This window comes from Amblyomma mixtum, chromosome 4 (genome assembly GCF_055824585.1).
Source record: "Amblyomma mixtum isolate Tamu chromosome 4, ASM5582458v1, whole genome shotgun sequence".
Classification (NCBI taxonomy): Eukaryota; Metazoa; Arthropoda; class Arachnida; order Ixodida; family Ixodidae; genus Amblyomma; species Amblyomma mixtum.
The window spans coordinates 90,499,026-90,517,477 of NC_143015.1; the positions used below are offsets into that span (position 1 = coordinate 90,499,026).

The 18,452-nt window shown below is 45.8% G+C and overlaps 2 protein-coding genes and 2 non-coding genes across 5 annotated transcripts in view; 2 read left to right on the top strand and 2 right to left on the bottom strand.

Annotated features, from left to right (window-relative positions):
* The window catches only part of Agps (alkyldihydroxyacetonephosphate synthase), a 62,201-nt gene extending 55,771 nt beyond the window's left edge, over positions 1 to 6,430 (bottom strand). For both annotated transcript variants that reach the window (XM_089587050.1, XM_089587051.1), the window contains exon 1: positions 6,150 to 6,430. In XM_089587050.1, coding sequence (XP_089443176.1) covers positions 6,150 to 6,298 — 149 coding nt within the window. In that variant the 5' untranslated portion in view covers positions 6,299 to 6,430. The remainder of the gene's footprint in view (positions 1 to 6,149) is intronic.
* TRNAI-AAU (transfer RNA isoleucine (anticodon AAU)) lies at positions 2,559 to 2,632 on the bottom strand. Its single transcript has one exon. It is a non-coding gene; the product is annotated as a tRNA-Ile (tRNA).
* TRNAI-AAU (transfer RNA isoleucine (anticodon AAU)) lies at positions 3,773 to 3,846 on the top strand. The gene has a single exon. It is a non-coding gene; the product is annotated as a tRNA-Ile (tRNA).
* Positions 6,431 to 6,912: 482 nt separating the features above from the next.
* ATPsynF (ATP synthase, subunit F) lies at positions 6,913 to 15,510 on the top strand. Its single transcript, XM_089587052.1, has 4 exons — positions 6,913 to 7,072; positions 10,797 to 10,895; positions 12,694 to 12,810; positions 15,387 to 15,510. Exons 1-4 carry the CDS (start codon positions 6,985 to 6,987, stop codon positions 15,413 to 15,415), a joined length of 333 nt encoding a protein of 110 aa, XP_089443178.1. The 5' UTR covers positions 6,913 to 6,984; the 3' UTR covers positions 15,416 to 15,510.
* Positions 15,511 to 18,452: the final 2,942 nt, after the last annotated feature.

Genomic DNA, 18,452 nt, shown 5'->3' on the forward strand with positions numbered 1-18,452 from the left:
GCATTATTCGTTACAACAGAGAACTCGCTTTAAAAACTGTTTTAATCGGGAACCATATATAGTTTCCGGTCCATACGTACGAGGCAGGACTAGTTAAAAAAACTAGCAATTTCTGGCGGCTAACTTTTGTAAGCGAACTTTGCTCACAACGTGTTGTACAGCATCGCCTGCTGTGGCTATCATAGAGGTACCGTACCGCCTCGGTATAAGAAATATACAGCTCACCAAATTGGGTCCCGTTCCATTTAATGAGGCTTTGATTTGCTTTGCAAACGTTGAAAATTTCCCGAATGAGGCGAGATGAACTTTAGACCTCAAACCTTACTTAGGACATCCAGGGGTGCTAATAAAGTAAAATGCGTGTATATAGGACCCCTTGGTATGCATATTTTTCGCAAAGTAGCTACGCGATTCGATCAGGGTTCTAGGTAAAAAAAAAAAAAGAATAATTGCATGCCCCACCAACATCACCAAAGAAAGAAAAAAAGCTACATCTAACATTGGGATTTGGTTTGGCTGAAAAGAAGTCGGTCTGCACCCAAGGAAACTATACTAGGAATAACGTAGCAATTGACCTGCCCCCCCCCCCCCCCCCCCCCCCCCCCCCCCCCCCCCCACTCTAAATGAGCAAAACTACGTGCTGAAGCATCGAAACGCAGACAGCCCTTTCGTCAGGAAAGTGGACATGGGCGTCCGGAGGGGGGGGGGGGGGGCAAGGGGGGGGCGGCTGCACCCCCCTGGAAAATCACTCACTCGAACCGTGAATGATGGCCGCACGCCAGGGGCGGTGGTGCGCTCAGCCAAAAGGGTAAAAGCAGCCCCGCTTCCACGCTTTGGGTCACATCTGCGAAATGCCGCGTCCGGAGCGCGTCGTTCCGCCGCTTTCAAACCACGCCATCGTTAGCTCTACTAAAAGGCGACCTGTTGCAGACATACAGCGGCACCGGCGAGCATGTGTTTGAGCCTTCTTACGATCGGTGTCTGTTTCTTTGATCTCTAGAGAGATAGCGGCACGGAGGCAGACAGTGCACAGAGCATCTTGTTTTCGCCTTCGTCGCTCGCTATAATCAGGATACGTTCGTACGCCGGCCACCGATGAATTCTTCAGGAGGGAAGGACAAATCAGCCGTATCCACCCCCGCTTTGTCGGGCTGCTCAGGGTCAAGCGGGCGGTGGGTTGGCGCCGCAGCCGCCGCTCGCTGTCTCCTCCGATCCACGGGAGAGCGCAGTTCGGTAGAAGCGCCGCTTTCAGAATCTTCGGCAAAGGGGATTAGCTGCTTTTGTTCACGGCGACGCAGTCTCCAGAGGCGCCCCCACACCAGCGTTTCTTGCGTCTTCTCCGAAAACCAGCGCCTTTGGTCAACGCAGACCGATGGCGCCTGCCTGGCTCGCCTGTAACCTCTGGCTGGGTCTCAAATCACAACAGCGCCCATGTACTGTGCGTGTCAGTGCACGGTAAAGAGACCCAGACCCAGGTGGTCGACATTATCCGGAACTCTGTACTACTCCGTCCCTCATAGCCTGATGCGTTTTGGGGCTCTGAACCCCATAAAAACACAACAACAAATTTTCCGACCGGAGTGGCGAGTGTTCCTTCCCCTCGGAAGTCGCGCGGCGTTCCTTTCACCCCCCAAAGTGCGCATTCGGGGATATTGCGGCAAGTAAGCCCTTGCACGTGTGCGCGCCTCTGTGTTTGTGCTTCGGTGTTTTTAGTGGCCGGTTGTCAACGAAGGTCAGAACAACCAAGACAGCGGACGAGAAAACGACGAGCGGCGAGCAGTGTGTGTGCGGTTGCTCGACTGTGCGGATGCGCGAGCAAGATGGAGCGAGGTGTATGAAGCGGCGAGCGTGCATTTATCTTGTAAAGAAGTTTTTGTTGTATATATAGTTGTCTTTTGTTTTCAACGTACGCGTTCAACCGTTTTTCCATTCAATGTGTATGATGAGTATGCACCGAGAGCGTGTAGTGAAGCACAGAAATGAATTTATCACCCGTGTAATTACACAATTCGCCCAGAAAAATCCGAGGCGCCTACAGTTGCTGTTCAAGGAAGACTGACTGAGTGACTGTAGTTGCGTGTTTGTGAACATATTGTGCTGTGTGCTGGTCATCAATCCGGGTGAGTCGAGAACCCGTATGCAGCAAGACTGAGCACTCTTCTCCACGAAGTGATAGTATCTTTTTTATTAATTTTAATTGTTTTTTCGTTGATAAACTTTAATGTATCTCTCCTAGCCGCGCTTTAATTTGCTGTTTGTAATTTTTCTTTCATGTGCGTATTTTACTTATTTTTTTTATTTATATATAAATAAATAAATTTACTCCGCAAGTAGTGTCTTTTTGCTACGAATATACCCCCCCCCCCCTCCGGCGCCAACAACCAATGGGGACCCCCCCCTGCAAAAAATTCTGCGGACGCCCTTGAAAGTGGATACCGGCACAACCTAGGGGCGGCTAAAACAATCGCTAATGAAAAAAAATAGTAGTTGTGGTCATTCAGCTGGGTATTCCGTAAAACCTAAAAAATGTGATTGTAAACTGAAAAAAAAAAAAAAAGTGGCCTGCGCAGGGATCGAACCTACGACCTTCGCGTTATTAGCACGACGCTCTAACCGACTGAGCTAGCAGGCCTGACGAACACGGCCGCTCTGTCACGCACATAAGTAGCCGACTGACAAGCTGCCAACTTTTCCATGCTTTTTCTAGATTTCTAATGCTTACCAGTGGCGTTGCAAAATTACGCTCGGGCGTCTGGAACCTAATTTGTGCGTCAAATGGGCGGTAGCGCGGCTGCTACCCGCGCCAGGGCTCCTTGACAGTGCCACGCCCACTTAGGGTGTCTTTTTTATTTATTTTTTTCCCCCTACTGCAACTTTCTTTTTACATATTTAATACCACAGCATGAGCACCGTTGTCTTATTGTCGGCGTTCTCAGTCTTGAACTGCATCGTTTCATACGAGCAATCGCGAGAACCTTTCAGACCTGTTAACGCTGCTTCACATGGTTAACGAGAGTGTGCATAAGCACATAATCAACGAAGAGCTGATAAATACGGCATGAATTACACCACTGCTCATTTCACCCTTCAACGCGGCTTAACGAGCTCAGTGCAAGTACTACATATACCAGAGAGGGGGGGGGGGGGGGGGAGAGAAAAAAAGAAAGAAAGGAAGGAAGCGGTAAGGCCGGCAGGGTCGTCTGGTTTGTTTGTCTGTTCGAAATTACCTGCCCATGCTTGCAACACGTGCTTACGGCCGTGAAAAAGCCCTAAAGCGCGTATCTTAAGCCCAGCAAAGCCCAAGCTACAACCCAAAATCCCGTTAAAAGCTTGAAGCGATCGCGGCACTGCAGCGCGGGGTTGCATTATGCGCCAATTACGCCGCATTCTTCTAACGATGTGCATTGCTACCAGACCGGTCGGAAACAAGACATCGAAAGTTCATATCAAATTGTGTAGAATTAGCAACGGACGTAAACTTTAAGAGGCTCTCACACAAACGATAAAGATACCGCCTCGCCGTGGTGGCTCAGTGGTTACGGCGCTCGGCTGCTGGCCGGAAAGACGCGGGTTCCATCCCGGACGCGGCGATGTCAATGCACGTTAAAGAACCCCAGGTGGTCGAAATTTCCGGAGTCCTTTACTACGGCATCCCTCATAGCCTGAGTTTCCTCGGGACGTTAAACCCCAATAAACCAAACCGATAAAGATACCAACTCCGTATCAGCAGCCGCAGATACTGCTCGCCCATCAAAACCACCGCTCCGCATCTGGCCTGCTAGCTCAGTCGGTTAGAGCGTCGTGCTAATAACGCGAAGGTCGTAGGTTCGATCCCTGCGCAGGCCACTTTTTTATTTTTTTTTCTTTTTCCCCGGCACTAGTCAGATGCAAGCCGCAGCCATAGTACCTCTTAAGCAACTATCGAAGTGATTGCCCTGCAAGTCTTCTAATGGGAATGGGCTCTATGACCCCTGTTCCTCCAGTACGACAGTATATTATGCCTTTTTTTTCTCTCTCTCTCTCTCAGTTACTTTTTTTTTTTCTATCCCCGAATTAAACTGAATACACTGCATTCGGACTGCCAAATTAATCTCAGCAACCTCGGAATATCTTATCTTACAAAAAAAAAAAACTGCTAAGAAAATTTGATTTTTTTTTATTTTTGAAGATCAAAATGGGCTAAGGGGTTGCATGCATTTGCATGAAAACTTTTGCAAACTGGCAAAGACGACTACAGCCTCTACCTGAATTTCGAACATGCACTGATTGAAAAGACTAATAGAAAACTGTTCTGCTTTTAGTCTCATTGCAATAGAAGCACTTCTCACATTGCGACAACTAGAGCAGCTCTTCATGAGAGGTCGGAATTGGAGACCGCATCTCAGACAAGCAGCTTAAAAAAAGATGAGATGTAGCGTGTTATCAGCAACCGCGGCTACAATTAACCGTCAAAGGAAATAAAGACAAATGACGCAAAAAAGAACCTGAGCACCACAAACCAGCTGCAATGCTGGCCAAGTGAAACGAGGAAATGGACACGCATTATAAATTTCAACCAGCCCTGTTCACGATACTTACGCAAGTTTAATATATGCAATGACGCAGATTCAGCAGCTGCCCGCAGTTCTGCTAACTCAATCATCTACCCTCATTGCAAAAATAAAAAGAAAATACAGCATGCAAACAGCTGAACACTCCCGCCAACAGGTGCTGAGCTAATAAGGGGTGTGCGCATTGCAGACATCGAGATTATGTTGAGCAAATACTTGTCTGATAAAGTACAAACATGTATACATATTGGAAAGCTACGATATGTTTCCTCTTCCGCCCATCGACTGACTGAGAGGTCATTAACCCTTCAATGTCCTATGATCCAGGCTTTACGTGATGAGTTTGATATACAAAAATCGTCGAAATCATTCCAGTGGCCGTGTGCAGGCTCAGTCAAAAGTTTATGGGACACCATATAGTAGCCAAACAGTTGAAAAAATTTAAAAAGTTAATATTTAAATGCAGATGCGAATGTACAGCGCACCATTAGAGCTCAAGAAATGCCCCTTGGACGCAAAGAAATTAAATTTCTTCGCCAAATTCACATCCCGTAAACTTAAGACGCCAGGTGTACGTTTCGCAGGCAGCCTAATGATTCTACAAAGAATTTTATTCCGTGTTGCTGTTTAGCTGGACAATTAAAATACACTAAGTATGGTTGAACGAGGTTTAGCATGGGCACCACATCTGATAATTTTAACTGCTCCTGTCCCAACTTGTCGAGCACACAGAGACAATCTAACGTTTCAACAGGCGAAAAAATAATAGCATGGTGAGGATTTCAAGTTCTGAACAGCTGAACTGTCCTTTGAAACCAAGTGAACGACAACAATTATTAGTTAACTATAGTCACGCGAAATGGAGTCGTTCAAACAGGCCAGAGCCTTATCTTCGCTATTCAAATAACCATACCGGTATGGTCACCATAACACCGGTCTGCACATTAAAACTGAAACTCTAAATGAAATATCCAAGGTGAAAGAGTACGCAGAAAGACGAAGTTAATCAAGCTACATCTAAGATTCGCAGGTTTCTAGCAAAACTGCATCAATCAAAACCAGTTAGATTCGAACACTGCCGGCACAAGAACTACTCGGAAAAACGGTGGCCGTAAACGGCATCTCGCTTTTGTCCAGGCAATCTTACCCTTGACAGTTGTTTTTCAAGTGGCGCAAGCCGCGCACGACAAGTGAAGAAAATTAACGTCTTCGCAACGTCAAAAGGAAAAAAACTTCCCGCCGTCGGCGAGCAATTCAACACACGCACAGTGGTCGACAATTTTTTTGTCTACACTTTTCCTGGCCGAATCACGAAACTGCGATTGACTCGTCGCGTGGGATGCAACAACTGAAGCACGGGCGCAACCCGGCGCAGTGGAAAGAAGGCACCTTTCTTGTCCCGTGTGTCAAACGTTCATTCCTCGTGGGCGATCGCTTCGCGCGTAACACAGACTCGTTTTGTTTTCTTCCCTCGGTTCCAAACTCCAGCTCGACCAAGCGATCAACGACGAGTGTGTGCTTCTCTTCTTTGCCCCATGTGACGACGAACCTCGCCTCCACGTGAAGTGCACGCAACATGACCGACGAAAGGTAACTCACCTCCGCCTCGGGATCGTGGTCGGTCTGTGCGCGGCGACGGGGCAGACGCCCTTCTCACAGCCGTTGAGTGCGCGTGCCTCGTCCGACTCATTGCCGGAGCCTCCCTGGAGGTGCTTTCGGATGGTGTCCAGTCGCTCCTTGGCCGCCATCTCGCCGCACGAGAGAGAGAGATGCCTCCAAGCTGGGACGGTTGAGACTATGTCCGAGTCGGTCGAATTGAATCGCCCGATTGCATCCGGCAAAACAAGAACAAGCGAATCTGCGGGCCTGCGGGCGTCGGCAGTGAGAGCGGATTGGATTGGATTCGATTGCGCTCCCGCTTGAGTAGATAAATAGATAAGGTTGAACTATTTACTTTGGGTGGCCGCTTGTGCCATCTAGCGAAGTGCAGGCTATTTAACCCAAGGTCTTGATTTAACCAACTGGTGGACGTGTTCTATGGGTGGATGAGATGAAAAACACCCGCTTACTACCAAACTTCATTTAACACGTTCAAGGAGGCAAATAAGTTCTTTAATTATCTTTCTTGATGCAACGATACATTCCCCAATTATAGTTACATGCAAAAAAAAGTGTTGAAACTAAGGCAGTGTTAGAAGAACCCAATTTATATAAAAAAATAAGATCTAAACTAGATGAAATAGTGACTAAAATTAGAGCTCCGACTAAAATAAACACTGAATGAAAACAATGGTGCTTGAGGTTTTTGAGGAGTTTACTGCACTTAGAAATCCAGCGTATTACAAGTAGTCACGTGGCTTTTGCCGACTGCTGTTGCCTGCTTTTGCCTTTCCATTCACCTTCATCGCTTTCATTGCCTACCTCGAAAGCAGCGATGGCTATTGGAGGTTTGGGAGACTATCCGCCCCAGTACAACCCAAAGGTCCACGGACCTTACGACCCGTCTCGGTACTATGGAAAACGTGAGTGAAACGTCCGACGACATTCCAGCAATATTACGGAACTTCTTCGTGTCTTATTGGAGCGGCTGAGTTTCCGTCCATAAGAGCTCCTCTAAGCCTCGTGACTCGGTCGGTAGCCGGCGATTGCTAGTTATGCATTCAAGTATCCCCTCACGAAAAGTTACGTGAAGTGCATGTTTCTATGTGTTCTGTGTTGTTGAGTGCAACATAAATATAGTGATGCTTCGCAGGATCAGGGCATGAAAACATTAATATGAAACACTGCCATCCGCAGCTGGGGTGTTTCAATCCTGAGGTCGTCCTTTGCCGGGCTAGCAATGTACCGGGCTAATCTTTTTGTCGCCATCGGCGCGATGCTGTTTTTTCGATCCTTCTCCTTGAATCTTTACACGGAGTGAAAACTTTACTCTTTAAAACAACCGTCCAAAGCACGCGATGCTCGCTGAACATAGTCTGTAACCGAAACGCTCTCTTATTAATGGTTTCACAACGTGGAAATTGCGTCTGAAAATGTTTTGGCCCCACGTATATCTAGAAAATGGGAGCCGGAAAGCAGCACGCAATTTTTGTAGCCGTGTGTATTTAGCATAGGGATCGTACCGGCAAATATGATACTTCGTTTCCGTGTTCGTTGGTGAACGTCCCCTGCACTTAGCATTGTGATTGTGTTCCAGAAAGGCGATTGGTTAACTGAAACTAGAACGGTAACAAAAAGCAAAACGCGACCATTTCCCAGACCTCTTGTCTTGAGGTGCGTCGCGTGACTTCGAGGGAGATTTCAGGATCAGTTTACTGAATTCAGCAAATCGTGCATAATGTGGCATTGCCGAGCAATGCCATCTCGGTGGCTGTTAATTTTTCAGCAGGGGGCCAAATGAAATGTATTTGTTGGAGCTTCTATGGTTCACCCCAGCGTTTATGCTTTTGTTTGTTTTTAGAATGAGTGCACTGTACCGTTCACGGGAGTTATTTGTTGCTTCCAGTTGACAAACGCACACTGAAACAAGGAGAGGAGAATATAGGAGAAGGATGGCCGATGCTATCATATCTTTTACTGTGATAAGTGTATCGGGGACGTGCATTATGTTTTATGTTGTTGTAGCAGGGGTAGCTCGTCTACCCTTACTGAAAAGTGAATGTCATCACTCCGTCACGATTACCTGATCACCTTCTGAGCTATGAAAGGGGATCATTGCTGTGCTTACCTGATGGTGATGTGCTGGCTGATCTCTTCATGTAATGGGTGGACACGGGGCCGATGTTCCAGCGGGAGTATATGAAGGAAGAATAGAAGGCGTGAACAGAAAGGATGAAGAAAAAGAGGCACATGGCATGCTTACATGCTTACACACACACAAAATGGCAACTGCGTGCTGCAGTCTACATTTTGCAAACCAACACTCGGCGAATCTCTTGGTTACCACAGCATCGTGTTTAAAGGGGCTCTGAAACACCTTGTGAGGAGAGCACATCAATTCGCCCAATCACTGCTTTCGGTTGTCATGAACACCTGAGCAAAATAATACATTTCTACACGCACCAGAGAACCCAGAACCACGAACAAAAGTTGGCGATCCCTTCCCAGCGACTTTTTCATGCTCGCACCGTCCTCTGTCGCTCGCACCTGTGTATACTAGTTGAGAGATGTCTAAAAAAAAGCTAACCAATAGCCGTCAGGCAGCTACCATGGCTGCGGCCAATAAGACTCATAGCTCCAGCAGGTCAGGAAGCTCCGCTCCCGGAGGTGTGGCCGGCAGAGGAGCGCCGACCTTCCAGCGTGCAAAAAGTGACGAGAGGAGAGGGAAAGGCGCGAAGACGCTGAAATTCAAATTTGGCTGCAGATAACTCAGCTTTTGCTAAGCTCGTTAAAAACAATTTTTGCTAGACAATATTTGTGAAGCGGCGCGCTTTGACATCCCAGGCATAGCGCAACTTTACTAGGGCTCCTTTAACTAGGACCACAGCCGGGGCTATTGGGTGTGCTGGTGCTCTTGTGGATTTTGCAGAAACCTAGTGTTTGTAGGAGTGCAGCGCAGTGCAGTGGGCTTTCTAAATTCGCCCTCCTTTGCACAAAACTGGTAAAAAGCATATGTCACACTGCTTTAGGATCGAACTGGCCTCAATGAGTCAAAGTGTTCGGAGGGCTCCAATCATGTGGTGGTGATGATTGGACCTGTAGGTCTGAAAAGAGGCACACTCAATTGGTTGATGATGCACGACAGTCTCTGTTCATTGCTCAGGGAGTGGGTTGGAAATTGCAAACTGTCCCCTTATCTGGTGCCTCTCTTCATTTCAGTGATTACCACACAACCAAACCTCAAATTAAAGGAGTATAGACACCTAATTTTTGCAGCATGTTTTCTTCTTTGCAACAATGCCGAAGGCACAACTGTAACATGTGGTATTCACCTACAACCGCTGAATAATTATTTCTGGCATGCTGTTTCGGTTTCAGTCTGAACAGCTGAACGGTGGCTGTGACATCAAAACGTGGTTTTATGTCATGCGAGGCAAGGATAAACATCGATATATAATCACTGCTTCGTGGCTTTAATAACTTACAGTGCTAAATCCAGCCTTCCTCAAGAGCCAGAATGACAACGAATATAAAAGAAGTGATTATATTGCAGTTTTTTTCATGCCTCACGTGATTTGTAACCACACTTTGAAAACATAGTCATCGTTCGGCTACTGAAACTGAAACAGGAAGAAATTCGATTGTAATTTATTTAGCGACCATAGGAGAATACCGCGTGGTAATCCATATATAATAACGCGTTAAGCCTCATTACAAAGAAGAAAACGTGCACCCGAAAGTTAGGTGCCTGTACTCCTTTAAAGGTGCACTAAAGAGAAATCTGAACTCGTATTTTTACTGCTGGAACTTGATCTACATGTTCAGAGTGTTCTAGAAGCCTTGAATTATTGCCCTGTGTGGCCGATTTGCCTAATTTAAATCCGATTAAACATCCTGGCTCCTGAATTTTTTTTTTTTAATTCCTTGCAGACGGTGGGAAGAGTCAGCCAACCTTTCAATCAGTCCCATGGCAGCTTGCCACTCTGTCATTGGCGGAGTGATACGTAGTGATTGGCGAAAGCAGAGTCCACGCGTATTTCTATTTCAGTGGGCTTAATATGCAGCTGTGTAGTCTCTGACTGGATCAATTTATTCATGGAAACCTAACAACAAAATAAAAGCGAAAGCAAAGCCGCCACGGGACTGGCTGAAAGGTTGGTCGACTCCTCCTACCGTCTGTGGTGAGTTAAAAAAAAAGGCAGGAGCCGGGACGTTTAATCCGATTCAAATCATGAAAATTGGCTGCACAGGACGATAATTCGAAATTTGTAAGAATGCTCGGAACGCGTAGATCGAGTTCCCGCGGCAAAAAGACGAGTTCGGCACTCGGCTGCTGGCCCGAAAGACGCGGGTTCGATCCCGTCCGCGGCGGCTGAATTTCGATGGAGGCACAATTCTAGAGGCCCATGTGCTGTGCGATGTCAGTGCACGTTAAAGATCCCCAGGTGGTCGAAATTTCCGGAGCCCACCACTACGGTGTCCCTCATAGCCTCAGTTGCTTTGGGACGTTAAACCCCAATAAACCAAACCAAACCGAAAAGATGAGTTCACATTCCTCTTCACTGCACCTTTAAGGGTCAGGTGCAGGCTGTGTTATGGCGAAAATATGCTGCTTACCTTTGACTAACTGTTTTTACCTGCATGCAGCGGACACCCCATTCTCGGAGTTGCGTCTTAGCGAGATTGGCGCCTGGATTTCACGGCGGGAGAAGTCTCCCAGGGCCTTGGCAGGACTCTTCAGCAGAGGTTGGTTGTGTGTTCGTTTGGGTTGTGTGGATGTTTCACCTGAAGCATGTATCATTGTCATAATCTGTTTAGAAAATATGTATTATTTTTTTGTGTCGGACACGTTTTCTTTCACAGTACGGCTTCAGGAAGTCACGTGTCCTTCGTGTAAATTACAAGGAAAGCAAATTAAGGCTTTTAATTTAAGTTAGAACATCAACCAAAGTGAAAAAAACGAAAATTGAAATGAACGAAGGACGTTTCAGAACCTACTCTGTTCCTTTATCTCGTGTGGTTGTGGCTGAGTTCCAGCTTGCCTTTTTAAGCCCTCATATATTTTTATCATATTTTTAAGCCCTCATATTTTTAAGCTGTTGGGTTACTGATGAAAGACTGTCGATATTGGGGGGAAAGGGTTCCTAGGGAGTGGTTAACACTCCCCTGCGTCTGAATATTGACGCATAGTGGTGGCGGCGGCAGTCCAGTGGTGAATAAGACAGCGAAAAGGGTCCCCAAAAGAAAACTGTTTATTGGGCTGACCTGTGCCCTTAAAGAACTGAATGACTCTGCAGCGGCAAAAGCAACAAGTGTGCTCGGCGGTCATTGAACAGAATGCCTACAGTTCTTGGCCACGGCCACGTTCACTTTAAGGCTGGCAAGGAACTTTTGAGATGTGGAAATGGAGGTAAAAGCAACTAACAATCTGGAAAGATGTGGAAGCATCTTTGAGCGTGAACGAACAAACAATACAAAGATGTATGGCGATATGGCATGACTCAAGTTAAGAGCCTACTGCGTGGGCATGGCTCAATGTCCAGCACAATATTTTTGTCGTTCTTTTTTTTTTCATTTTTGGTGGGTGTTTTCTAACTTTCTTTGTTATAGAGATAACAAACGCGTAATAAAGCAGGAGCTAAAGACGTAGCCTGACAGGTGCTCCTGCACTATCAAGCAGTGACGGCAGACAGGATGCAGTTTCATGCAAAACTTTGCAAGCATATACCATACATCTTGTACAGACAGTAAACATTGAAACTGAACAAAAAAACTAAAAACACTAACAAGCATATAAAGTACATCTAATACACATAGCACACGCTCAAACAGAAACTTAAATTCCTTTCCCACTCAGGCAGACCTCTGTCAAATGTTTTCTTTTACGCATCTAGTAAAATTTTGTGACAAAAGAGGAGGTGTTCACTGAGCAGTGATCCTGGTCACATGTGACCATGAAGAATGTTTCGTCATCTGCAGATATTCGGGGAAACTGTTTGACCCTTTTTTGTGGACATTTGGGTGTAGCCAGGTAAATGTTGAACTCAATTCCTCTTAAAAGAAAATTGAGAACTCTGACTGAGGGAGGTGTGTTAGCGCTGGATTAGACAGCGACAATCAGTTTGGTTCTTGCATACTTCTCTCGTTGCCTTTACAGTGCTACTCTGAGTTGTACGTTGTCTCTCCCCACTGCACTTTCCCGTTTTCGTGATAGGAAGGCTTTCAAAGAAATGCTTATAGAAATTGTGCAGAGTTAAATTATTCGTGTGCTCTTGAATTTTGTTCCAAGGTTAGGGATGCAGTGTGATTAGTGAAGGAAAAAGAAATGCAGTGGACAAATTTCATGGCTCGTTTTAAAGGGTGATGCGTACTATATTCCGCACAATGCCTCATTCTGTTTTCTCTTTGTTCTTCCTTAATTTCCTGATTGCCCTCATGGTTGTGTGTAGCACTGCGCTGTTGCTTGCCATTTTTATTTGAGCTTTGAAAGAAAATAATAAAATGTTGGAATCTCTAAAGTGGTGCTTTTTGCTCTGCATGGCAGCATTCTGGCGCTGGCAGATGAAGTATGTGCAGCCCAAGTACGCTGGACTGACACCGCTTGTCCAGTTTTGTGTGGGCGCATCTATTCTGTTCTACTACTTCAACTACAGCAACCTGAGTGAGTACATTGCCCTAGTGTCCTGCCCATTGCTTGACCTTTGAACCCATGCTACCTGTGTAATTCTGTGCTGTCAACGATGCATTACCCCAACTTCTGACCTTGCCTCCCGCCTTGTCGCGCAGCGTTTTAAATGGTGATTTGGCTTGAAAGCATCTGAGATATATCCTGAAGGGTAATACACACTCAGTGGAAATGATAAATTGAGTGCTGTTAATGCTTGATACAAAAAAGGTTTTTTGAACTAGATTTGAACTTTAACTCGTTCAGAAATGCAACATTGATTCTTTGTGCCAGAGAACTGTTGGGAATCAGTGCCTTTAACCCTTTCGGGCGCTTTGTACACAATTGCGTAAGCGGCAAACTTGCAGCTTTTTCTGAGAAAATGAAGCACTTAGCAGTGATTTCATTATTTCGTACAAATTGAGCACCCTTCTTGTTGCAAATAAGTTGTTTTTTGGTACCATGTAGCGAATGCAGTAAGTAATATTTCACATAACAGTGAGCTAGGTAGCACTTTGTCCGTTGTTTTTGTGCAGACAGATTTTGCCGCGAGTGAAAACATCGATGATTTTTGCTCAGTTTCGAGCGTAATGTGCATCTTCGAAACGCAAAGTGATTCTGTGGTACCTAGGGTGCTTACCTGACACACGTGAACATTTCGATGGTGCTATTTCTAACAAATCTGACACTTTGTATGGAATTCTCCACATCGTTGCAAGAACTGACTTGCCGGTCTTTCATGCTTGAAAACTTACAAATTTCCTTTCCTGAGGCCTGAATATACTACTGAAGGGAAAATATTGATTTCAGTCAAAACAAAAAATGGCACCTGAAAGGGTTAATTGTGTTCCTACCCGCTGTCATGAAATTTCTTCCTTCTGCCTCTATGGAGCGCTGGATAACCAGAAGCTGTGTGACTGTACTGTTGAGATAATGGAATCGTGCTCTTTCCTGAACTGTGCGAAACTGTCTGTGCTGTATTCATACTTGAAGATGAGCATGCTTTCTAATGTGCCTTCTTTGCAGCAGGATGTTAATAGAAACAAATTTGGTTGGAGTTGCAGTTGTTTTGCTTTGCCTGGCTTATTAATTTCTGGAAAAACAAACTTAGTGTTTATAATTTTGAAACAAATTGGCTCTTGTGCCGAGTGTCGAATGCTGGTAAACTTTTAACTACGAAATCTCAGTGCATGTGTAAAGTGGATCGCAAGTAGGACTGGCAGAATGCATGTGTCGAGTTGACTTTGAAGGCTTGTGCATTGAGGGTATCTGAGCGTAGTGTTAGTACTAGTGGTTATTGAAGGACAAGGAAGGTGAGGGCGTTTTTTTCTGGCCATAGAAACTCGCTTGATTCTTGAACACAATCTGCATCTGGCATAAGTAAGAGTTGAAGCAGGGGAATAGGTGCGATGAAATAGATAAATGCCAGTAGAATGCACAGTGGACACCTAATATTGAAGTCTTGTTCACACATTCACTTGGTGCAAACAAGGCCTGGGTAAACAGTGTCACAACCAGATTGCAGATGTTCAGAGAGAGAGCATGGTCTGTACTGCCAGTTAGTTTTTGTGGCTGGCATGTGTGATGTGGGCTCCCAAGTGCTAATTTTGTATGGAAATTTAGCTCGGCGGCATATTTTTTCATGTTATTATTGCTGCTGAAGATAGGAGCTGCTGCCTATTCAGTAACTTTTTTGTTTGTATAATGGAATGTTGTTCTTAGTGTTGAAGGCTAAGAATGGCTGTTGTAAGGTTAGCAGTTGGAATTGCCTGGAGATACGCATACAAGGCTGTGTACAGCCACCCACAGACTTAAAACGAATAACGGAAAGCGTGGCCTGGACTGCCGTCAGCTCCACGAAGCGATAGTCATTGGTGCGAGACAATTCTCTCAGTATGTTTGCGGTGGCTGACGATAGCTGGTGCGCAGCTCGCTGTTACTGCTTTTCCGCTTGTGCCTGATCGCCGCGTGGACAGTGCCCTCGTCACGGGGGCGTTTCGGAGCTTTTTGCTCACCGATTCGGCCTCCACGGCCCTGGCAACGCTTTTTGCAGTTTTCTTATCGCGGCAGCCAGGAACTGCCCGCTAAGCTGCCGCGGTTAGCACCTTCTATCGTCAGACACCGCAAACATTCCGAGAGCATTATCTCGCACCCGATGACTATCTCTTCATGGGGCTGACGGCAGTCCAGGCCATGCATTCCGTCATTCGTGTTAAGTCTGTGGGCGGCTGTAAGTTTATTTTCATGAGATCTCGCTCCAGCAGTGGCTTTCAATTTGATTACTACTGTGGTGTAATGCAGTGCAGAACATTTTGCTCAAATCCTATTGTGCTGTACGAATGCAATGGTTGTAGGTGTGGAGGACTTTATTCCAGCACCTTTTGTGTGGTGGCTTTTGTCAGATCTAGTTATTCATTGCACATGATCTGTATTTTATTTCAAATGCTAGTTGCTTGTCCATAGCCTTGCCATCAAAAAATGCCTTATCTGGAACAATGTGCACAGCAAGTATTCGCTGCTTTGGAAGTATCAGTCCTTTGCTTTACTCGTGCTTGTATCTTATTCTATTTCAGAACACGAGAGGAGGTACAAGTACCATTAACAAGTGGCGAGCAGTACCTTGTAGAACAGGCCTCCTACCTTGGTGTCTGACAGTCGTTGAATTGAGATGCCCAATAAAATACTTGAGGACGCATACAGAGTCTCGCTGAACGCATGGTCTACTTGTTGAAAGCTGCTTTGAGTTATCAGTCCATTAGGCCATAAGCTCTGGTCAGATTTGGCAACAGACTGAAGGTGAAACATTAAACGTGTTGGATATCGTGAGACTAACCTAAAAGCCTGAATTTCATAAAACCTAACTGGTCAAAAAAATGGTTGAAATGGGGTCTCCCTTGTGGGTTGTGAATACAAAATGTCATTGCAAGTGCCTGTCGTCGAGAGCTGTGCCTATAACAAACTAGGGTGGCTATATAGACACATGAGAGCAGTAATTTAAACTGCTAAGACCTTAATGAGATAATATAGCGCATAGTAGGTCAGGACACTAGAAGACATGAGCGCTAACTTGCAACAAATTTTATTTCACACATGCAACATATTTATACACCAAAAACACCTCATCACCTGTGCTATCAGTCACGTTGTCTGAGAAACGAGAGTTCTTTAGCAGATAAAAAGATAGAGGGAGTGCTTACACATGTCTCTCCCAAAGAATTTATCCTTTCAGCTTCAATTATTAACCGCGTGGTCGTGTCCCTACTTTTTGCAAGCGCAGCAGTTTTTTCAAAAAATGGTTTACACGTTTTTGATTCACATGAATGAATGTGGTCAACAAGTGATTTCTCTTTCCCGTTCTTTACGTCGCGTGCGTGTTCCATCAATCGTTGATTGAGGCATCTCCTCGTCTGGCCGATGTAATGGCTCCCGCATGATAACGGTATTTTATACACGACACCTTCAATGCATGGCACGTACGGCTTCTGATGACGAGTCGTGCATACACGTGGTCTGTTGCTGTTGCTTTTCCCAATTTTGCACAACGAGGCAAGCTTTTTTGGCGCAGAAAATACGACAGTTGCGTTTGCCCGCTGTCCAATTCTCTTCAGGTATGCCGCAGGTATGCCGCAGTGGTGGCCTAGTCGTTTGAGCATCCGCCTTGCATGCGGCAGGTGCGAGGTTCAATCTCCAATGCCACCGGATACCCACCAGTGATACAATGGGTAGAAGCTTTCTACTGGCTTCGTGCTCGGCTTCGTTAGGGTGAAATGCTTGGGGAATGAGTCTTGGACCCCACGTTGAGTAGGCGGAAAACCTTGTGACATGGCACTCTGGCCACAAATGCCCTTGCGCTATAAGAATTCATCTTCATTAACATTCTTGGCAGGGGTCAACCAGATGTGAAGACTTTGCTCCAGAGAGTGAATTTACATGTTCTTTCAGTCACATGTTCAGACAATGTCCTGTGTAGGTCTTACCACAGGAAACCAAGAGTTGTACACCACACTTGATTTGCAAGGAACAAACCCTGAGGGATGACACGTTCCAGATCTTTGTTTGTTCTGTCTGTTCTGATTGGTTATTTTTCTTTTTACCAAGTGCCGCTGCGGTGGCTGAGCGGTTATGGTGCTCGGCTGCTGGCCCAAAAGACGCGGGTTCGATCCCGGCCGCGGCGGCTAGAATTTCTTTGGAGGAGAAATTCTAGAGGCCCGTGTACTGTGCGATGCCAGTGCACGTTAAAGAACCCCAGGTGGTCGAAATTTCCGGAGCCCTCCACTACGGCGTCTCTCATAGCCTTAGTCGCTTTGGGACGTTAAACCCCATAAATCAAATCAATATTTTTACCAAGTCGCAAACTATTGATTTGCTTGTTAGGGGCCGAAAAATACTTAGACACTATAGCGCTTAGTCACATTGCTGAGATTGTGTGAAAGCTGGTGTTTGTATGGCAGCACCGACTTTTTTTTTTGCCTTATTAGCACTTTCCTTCTTCGGTGGATTTCCTTTTCCCGAGCACATAAGTTTTTCGTGAGCAGATCTGATTACGCTGTCTGGATAGCCTTAGGCTTTTAACCTCTTTACCATTTGAAAGAAGTTTTGTGACACGTATTGCCTGCAGGACTTCATGAGGACCGAATGAAGGCACAAAGTAGCTATGCCATTCTTTACAACGTTTGAGTGGCCTGAATGCTGACCGAACAAGAAGGGTGAAGTTTGACGAGAGACTGCTTGGGTGCCAAATACTTTCATTCGGTGATGGCGCTATTTCGCTCACCGGCAGAGAGAAGATCGTTGGCATAAGAAATGATGCGTTCTTGGTCGTGCTGCTGTTGGTCTAGCACAGCACCGGTCCTGGGCCCATTTGCATAGGTGTGAACTTCAGCACGGGCTGATGCATCAAAATAGGATAAAACAGGTGACGTGGTCTGCAACGTGATGAGTGACGAAATAGCTTTCCACTGTTGCAAGCAAGCCTAACCTAACCTAACCTAACCTCTCCTGAGGAGCCATGTTGATGGTCCATGTTGGCGAAATGTTTCATGAAATGGCAGAAATACAAACAAGGGCTGACTAAACAGCGGTTATCTTTCGTTTGCTTGAGAACAGCAAATTCCTTCACAGCGCGGATTTTACCTGTCCCGATCATGTTCTGAAAATGTCTACCAAATGCCAAAAGCTGGCAAGCTGGCCACGGAGTTGGGCTGAATTCCTGCTTGATAAAAAAAAAGCAAGACTTGCAAAAAGTCCTTCAAGGTGTGAAAGCGTAGACAAGAAGACCTAAAGCCATGCAACAGCACAGACAAGCTGTACACTTGAAGCCACGTAGGAGAGAGTCCCTCACCTGCTCGAAAAAGGCTGCTGCGCTATATACAGGTTGAACGGCACAATTAAGTGGATAGACCATAACGTATATATGATGGTGTATTTTTGCAGTCCATGTCATCTGCCGAAAAGAGAAGCAGAGGTCTGTAAATGGAATTGCAAGTGTCATGAAAATATTAAAAATTATTCTGGTAAAGCAAAAACAGAAAATGGTAAGCGGCTGTGATTTCTTTCGATGGAAGCTTTGGTTTATGGGGTTTGATGTCCCAAAGCGACTCTGGCTATGAGGGACGCTGTAGTAGTAGGCTGCAGATAAT

What these genes read in the sequence shown, in the direction of transcription:
- ATPsynF (XM_089587052.1), top strand. Translation starts at nt 6,985, where the DNA reads ATGGCTATTGGAGGTTTGGGAGACTATCCGCCCCAGTACAACCCAAAG. An exon ending in GTCTCGGTACTATGGAAAAC is followed by an intron (nt 7,073 to 10,796) that starts GTGAGTGAAACG and finishes ACCTGCATGCAG; the next exon opens with CGGACACCCCATTCTCGGAG. An exon ending in CTTCAACTACAGCAACCTGA is followed by an intron (nt 12,811 to 15,386) that starts GTGAGTACATTG and finishes ATTCTATTTCAG; the next exon opens with AACACGAGAGGAGGTACAAG.